Below are 7319 nucleotides of genomic sequence, written 5' to 3' on the forward strand. Positions count from 1 at the left end.
CAGCATCAGCAAATCCACCAAACAGGCTGTTGCACACCCTGCATCGCAGTTGCACCTCATAGAAATAACATCACTCTGGTTTTATTTCTGCTCTTGGAATACTGCTTCTCACATTGCTACATGCTGTGCTGCATGAGACACAGGAGGTTTGCGATTGCTTGATGACGCTGGGTTTAAAAAGCATAAAGCACAGATTCCTGCCCAATGTGGTTGGCCATAGTGGGCAGGTGGGCAGCCCTGCTGCAAAGGCTGCTTCTCCATCCACCCGGCCAGCGGCAAGGAGAAAATGGCACTGAGGGAGGAAACCATGCAGGGCAGACACAACACACCCCACCACGGGCCACAGGCATGCGAGCGAGCCAGTCGACTTGTACAAAGAAGCTTGGAGGGAGTGCAGGTGAGCTGATGCCCTCACCCCACACCCCACTCACACCCTCAGGAGTGGGGAGACCCCTGCACACTGCTGCTGCCAGCACAACTCAGCTGGCAGAGGGAGGCTCCGAGCAGCTCCTGCCAACGTGGTTTCCTGCCCACAGCTGAGACAGCTGCTCAGGAGGGCATTTCAGAGAGCCTTAGGCTGTTCTTCAGCATGGCCCTAACCCAAGAGGACTACAGGAATATTTTTAATCCTCCACCCTGGATCCTGTGCTAAGGACTGGACTCTGGGTAGATATGCAAATTTAATTTTTACCCAATCCAAAGCACTTCCTCACTGAGATATTTAGGTCTTATATTCATCCTTGCTTTTCCGTCCCCAGATCCCATGTCTGTACTGCCAGTAATATCCAAAACAGATAGGAGGGATCCCTGTAGTTTACATAAAGGTATCTTATTGTGCTAACATCTCCTTGGCCTCTAACTCCTGTCAAAGAAGTAAAGACATTTCTGGGACTTGATGTCTGCCTCTCCTCCAATCGGTGTGGAGGTGCTGGGGAAGCTATGCATGGGAGTCATGTTGTCATAATTGAGCCCTGAGGACAAATGTCAGGAATCAGGACTAATTAACAGTGGAAAAGACTTACAGTGTTACCATATGAAGGAAGCGCACTCCCACCAGCTCTTGTTTACAGCACCACACTGGCCATAATGCAATTTGTAGTGGGTCCAATTTTCTTTTTTCTCCAGGCAAACATTTTCTTCAGCTCCCCCCTGAAGCTGTCATGGAGCCAAGCATAGAGGAAGGCATTGGTACAAGCAGACATCATTGCAAACCAGTGGCACAGCAGCTGGATAAAATTGAAGTACTGTTTGTCAATCAAGCTGATATCTATGTCCTTTATCATGTTAAAGATGTGCAGAGGCAGCCAACAGACTCCAAAGGCTGCCACCACTAAGACTAGCAAGCGGAAAGTCTTTCTCCTCCTCGCTCGGTCCCACTCAGCTTGGCCCTGGGTGACGTTGCCTGGGACTACACGGTTTTTCAGCTTCACTGAGATTCTCAGGTAGGACAGGGAGATGACAGCCAAAGGCAGTATGTAGGTGATGATGAGGGTGCTATAGGCATAAGCTAAGCGATCTTTTTTCATGTGGAACCAAAACTCCTCACAGATGGAGAAGTCCAGTTCTGGGAACTCTGCATGGTAAGTGTGGACCAAGGCTGGGGCAGCCAAGGTACAGCTCAGCAGCCAAATAGCAGCCAGGATATAAGCACAAATAGGGATTGTGAGCCTCCTGCGGAATGGGTACACCATGGCATAATACCTATCCACAGCTATGACAGTGAGCGTAAAGACAGACACAAACACAGTCACGGGTTGCATCAAGAAAACAAAGTAGCACATGAAACGCCCGTACACCCATCCTCTGGGCTCAAAGGCATACGCAAGTGTCAGCGGTACACAGGTCGCACACATGAGCATGTCTGAGAAAGCCAGATTGCCTACCAGAAAGTTGGTGACATTGTGCATTTTTTTTGTCTTGCAGATAACATAAATGAGAAGGTAATTCCCAATGACACCAATAAAAACCACTAGTGAGTAGCAGGGGATGATAAGTGGCTTGAAGGTCTGAACAAACTGGAGCCCTGAGAATAAATTGCTGGCATTGTTGTGAATCGCAGAGAGGAAGCTTTGGGAGGTTAAATTATCTGAATTCATCATTTCCCTCCTTTTGTCGTCTGCCGTCAGCTGAGTGAAGTAGTTACCACTGCACTACTCCTGCACTCAATCTGTGTGGATAATGAATGGATTACTGGCTGTCCAGAGGTTACCACATGGATAGTAAACAAGCATCTGTAAAAGCAAAAGGCAAAGTTGTAATCCTTGAGAGGCAGCTTTCAGCAATTCCTAAGAAAAATCAAATACAACCAATTTCCATTAAAGTCTTCCTGCATTTACTGTTAAATCAAGATTTTGACAGCATGCCACTTAATAAACATTTAATGCAATGAGTACTTACTGCTGTGGTTTTTTAATCCCATATGATTTTCCTGTGGATGCCAAGAAGTGCCCTAGATGTCTGTCTTCTGCAAATCCAGGAGCGTGTGTGTGTGTGTGTGTGTGTCTCAGAGAGAGAGAGAGAGAGAGAATATGAGTGAGAAAGAGGGTGATGCGCATTTACAAGCTAAGTGGAGATCAGTGTTTTTAAACAGTCTTCACTACTAGGTCATGACAGATTTGTGTATAAGCTTTTATCCCTATTGGCTGTCCTGAGTATTACGTTGCTCTTTGCGTGTTTCTTACTAATAGTAATTAGTTCTAGAATATCCTTTCAAAAATTCCTTTTTTCTTCCAGTGCATCTATAATTGCCCCTCACAGCTAAAAATCAATTTACATTCATTAACACCAGCCTGCACAGTATCTAATCCAAGATTCACTTTGCCACAGCCCTCAGAGTGTCCGAAAGAGCTACCTGTGATTTTGTTGCCATAATGTGACTGTAAATTAGAATTTTAATAACATGCTGAAGCCAAATAAATGTTTGTGCCACTAGAGGGACTCAGCTACGTACCTGGTGAATGAAGTTAGGATTAGAAATATGCATTTAGCATCACAAGGGATCTTATTTTATTTAAATTTATTTTCTAATAGTGGTGCAATGTTTGCTCACCCATCGTGAGTATTTTCAGTGGGGTTTACACATCTTTAAAAGTAAACACATCCAAGCATCTCAAAAGAAGTATTAGCAGCCAAATAGCTTAGTTGTAAGGGTTTACCTGCAGTGAACTACAGCAAGCTGTTTCTAATATTGGAGCTGCCCAAAAATATTTGGGGAGTTTCTTCATTCCTACAGTAGGTTTGTGAACCTTTCTGTACCAGACAACAAATGCTAACCAATCTGTAAAACAGTCTATACTTGGGTTTTTTTGTTCAGACACTAGAAAACAAAAAAATCATGACAAGTGCTTACAGTATACACATTTCAGCAGACATCCCCATCCAGCTCTTGCCTACTGCTCTGTTTCTCCCTTAGCTCTCCTCCATTTCAACCACTTCTGGGACCAGTACCTCAGCTAGTGAAAAATAGTGAAACCCCACTGCATCCATTTATACCAGCTAGGCAAACTAAAAAATACATGGAACAGCCTAACAATTTCACAATATTTGGAGCAGAGAACATTGCTAGGTTTTGCAAGGCACTCGGGGGATTTAGACACAATTTCAATGGACAGTTTATGTCCTAATCTCTTAGACTACTCTAAGGAAATATTAACCCATTATTTATATGAGGCTATGGGCAGAACCATATCCTCCTTTTGATTTGATATACTTTGACATAAACCAAAAGATTAAATAGATTTCTTTTGTGTCATAATCCTTTCCCTAATCTTAAAACAGAAGCTAATCTTGTGTAGCCCTTGTTCAGACTGGAGCCATTCTCCCACAACTACTTCTGATGGATGGGCATTTCAAACATAGTCAGTGCTGACTCCGTGCTGCTGCATTTATGGTTAGATTATGCTATGGACTGGAATATGGCTATAATTCCAGCCCAAGGAGAGAAAAATCATGTAGTCACGTTGCTCAGGAGTGCTATCCTTCACTTCATGGATGTAGTAACCTACCCATGACCCATACAAAAAATGAGATGTTACATCCCACTTCAGAATCCAGTCTCACCTATCTGAGCTGGATGAGACCCAGAGGAATATAGTACCTATTTATCTCTGCGTACACAAATCCAGATTAGGAGAGGGACCTGAAGGTAGAGGTTGCAAAGAGGCAAGGAAAAAGGTGATTCTTACCTACTGCTTTCACCACCCAGTGCAACCGTCCTATTTGGTTATAAGTGGCATGCTGCAAAAGTAATTCCTAAAACCCATAAACGTAATTGTTTCACTGAATGTGGGAGAAAAGTATGGTCTGATTTAAATCCTACTGAAATAGGATTTCAGTAGGCTTTGGACGTGGTCTCTAGTATAAGCCAAAAGACACAAAAAAAATGAACAGGGAGCATATGTAAATGGCATTCGTACTGCCCACTTCCTACTGGAACTGTAAGGCTTATGCTAAGAAAGCCTGTGATAATATCAGTGCACACATAATAGTTGAAAATCACATTTTTAAGTGATTTTTCTGTTTCGTTCCCAAGATCTACAGAGTAGATCCAATAAATATCCTCATTGTTTTCCTATGAGAAAAAGGTTTCTACTTTGCTATGTGAGAATAAAAATCAAGCAAGGTATCATCTAAAGTAGCCTTCAAGGTCACCTTAATGCTCAGATCACAAAAACCTGCAAGTAAACTTAGAGGTTCTTTTATTTCAAGTTATACCAAGCAATCTTCCTGCATTTTCTCTTACCTTTAAATGTGTTTTCTTCACCTCTGAAACCAGTAACCAGTAAATCTTCTGTTTGAAGGTTCCCACCCTATTTCTGTTAGTGATTTTCTGTTTGTTTTGGCTTCAGGCAGAAAATTTCTTCAGTTCAACTGTACTCTACAGCCAAGACCTGGAAAAATAATATTTAATAGGGGCTGGAATAGAAAAAGTATTTCAGTATTTTACCCCAAAGAAATTCTCTTTCCTCCTCTTAAAACTGCAAATATTAATCTTGTTTAGAATTTCCTAGGCTAGGTGACAAGGCCCTTCCTGAGCTAAGTCTATTTCACACACAGAATTTTCTCATTAAAAGAGAAAAGGTCACAGAAACTGTATTACTGTCATATTAGAACTGGTTTGACGTGCCAAGTGTATAAGGGTGTCGCACATAGGAATGCTGATTAGTGTCTAATTGAAACCCTGGTCTTCCTTGAGTCAATGGAGAATGTTATAGCTAGAGCCAGACCAACACTTCACAGAAACATTTCACAGCTGAGCGTTCACGATCTCTTATGCTAACCTGTCCAACTCTGTACAGACATTTTGAGTACAAACATTGCAAGCTGCTATGTAACTTTCAGAAAATGGTAAACCTCTTAAGGCACTAACACCATTCCTTACATGCATGTCTAATCATCCTTGTAGTTCCTAAGTAAAACAGCATGATCCAGGAATGACATCTGATCCTACCAGCTATACTTGCAAAGCTCAACAGTACTTCTAAAGTCAGCAGGCCCTCTCTTCAACTAATTTGCCTTGCAGACTTAAAAAAAGTGTCTTCTGTCATTAAAGTCTCACGGTTTCAGGTGTTAGTTTTCTATGGTTTTGTTTATTTGATATGTGTCTTTTTCTGTTAAACACAACTTCTTGTGCATCATAGAACTCCTTTAAAAAGACTTTCACATTCTTCCAGGAATGTTCTGTGTAATGACCAGGTAGTTCCTGCAGACCCTACAATAAAAAAAGGGCTTTGCTTATTTTGAATGAAGTAGAGCTGGAGGTTCTTTTAGAAAATTCTTCTTTTGACCAGCCAGGGAACAAGGTTATGTATCACACAATAATTTCAAGACAGGGCAGCCTGTCTCTCCTTCTGTCATTTAATCATATAAATGCATCCTGCCTGCCCCTGCTGTGGACTGAGACTCTAAACAGTCTCTAAATGCTAAAAACCATGTTTACAACTAAGGGTTTTGCTTGGTAGGCTTGGAGTTTTTTGGTTGATGTTGCTGCTTTTCTCAAATTCAAGGTAACAAACTTCGATAAACTCAGGATTCAGCTTAAAATAATTCATTTAAGCTGAAGAGGAGCTTAACAACTTGAATGAAGATGAGGCTTTAATTTAAGTCAAAACATGCTGGATGTTGCATGCTAAAAATAGAATAGGGGGTCTACTCTTCCCTGTATGCACAGAATTCTTAGTCTGCTGAACAAAGTGAGATGAGAAAAATGAGCTGGTTCCTTGGATGACAAAGATCTTGTGCTAAAATAAATATAAAAGTGTAACAACTGAGGAAAATTATAAGTGGTTTCCTGGGAACAAAGGTGCTGGATCACAATTACCACAACAAGGTAAAAGCCAAATGTAGAAGTGAATAAACTCATCCTGTCAGGAGCTATAGCTAATCCCCACTGCCAGGTTCTGCAAGAACCTGCACATGGACCTGCTGGGTGAGAGGTAAGGGCTTTTTCTATCTGTATGGCACGAGAACACAACTCTGTGAATGAAGAAAATGGGCCACCTGTCTTCAAGAACAGGAAAGGAGGAGATGTGATGAGAAAGTGCAGGGCCCTTAGTCTGACAGCAGTTTTACAGTAGGTTTTAGACCGGATTTAAGGACAGAGGAGAGAGAGAAAGAGAGAGAGGAAACAGAATAGGATACCAAAGGAAGCTTTTGTCAAATTAACCTTCTATGTGTTATTCAGATGATTTTTCTCAATGTAGAATATACAATAGTTCTCAGTTTGGGTTTGCATAACATATGCGATGTGGTAGCATATGAGAAACCATCATCTATACAAGCAGAAATATCCTAAGAACTGTGAGGTAGGCAAAGAACAGCAACATTTATGAAGGAATTGGGCCAGACAGCAACTATTCATGCTCCTCAAGAAACTTGATTGGGAATGACCAGAACTGGTAGCTCTTTTCATTTTATTATGTTAGCACAAAAAGCAGGACCACACCAACTGAATTTGATAGAACCACCAAATTTGGAACCAGAGACAATATGGAGAATGACTGCACAATTACAAAGAGAAACTTTGAAAACCTCAAGGAGAATGGGAGGAAGTTTGATACCATTACAGAATAAAAGCTTGTCATAAAAGACAGGATTAAGGTCATCTGATAATAAGCATTTTCACTATGGCTTAAGATGGAGTAAATTTTGTTTCAGGACTATATAAAGGAGCAGGCAGTGCATTTGAAAGTGCAAGGAAAAGAAAACCTACTGCTTTATGACAGATTCCAGGGTGAATTTACCACTACTTTGTTACAATCTCTTGACAATTTTCTTGCTATAAGTGTCTATCCACCGGAGCAGAATTGCATTGTATTCTT

General features: G+C 41.4%; 1 protein-coding gene across 1 annotated transcript; it reads right to left on the bottom strand.

Annotated features, from left to right (window-relative positions):
* Nucleotides 1-1064: 1064 nt before the first annotated feature.
* Nucleotides 1065-2114, bottom strand: PRLHR (prolactin releasing hormone receptor). Its single transcript, XM_074874054.1, has one exon. It carries the CDS (start codon nt 2097-2099, stop codon nt 1065-1067), a length of 1035 nt encoding a protein of 344 aa, XP_074730155.1. The 5' UTR covers nt 2100-2114.
* Between the last annotated feature and the right edge of the window lie 5205 nt (nt 2115-7319).

This window comes from Strix uralensis, chromosome 7 (assembly GCF_047716275.1).
Source record: "Strix uralensis isolate ZFMK-TIS-50842 chromosome 7, bStrUra1, whole genome shotgun sequence".
Classification (NCBI taxonomy): Eukaryota; Metazoa; Chordata; class Aves; order Strigiformes; family Strigidae; genus Strix; species Strix uralensis.

Bases quoted from the DNA above. Each gene is read 5' to 3' on its own strand.
- PRLHR (XM_074874054.1), bottom strand. From the start codon at position 2,099: ATGATGAATTCAGATAATTTAACCTCCCAAAGCTTCCTCTCTGCGATT.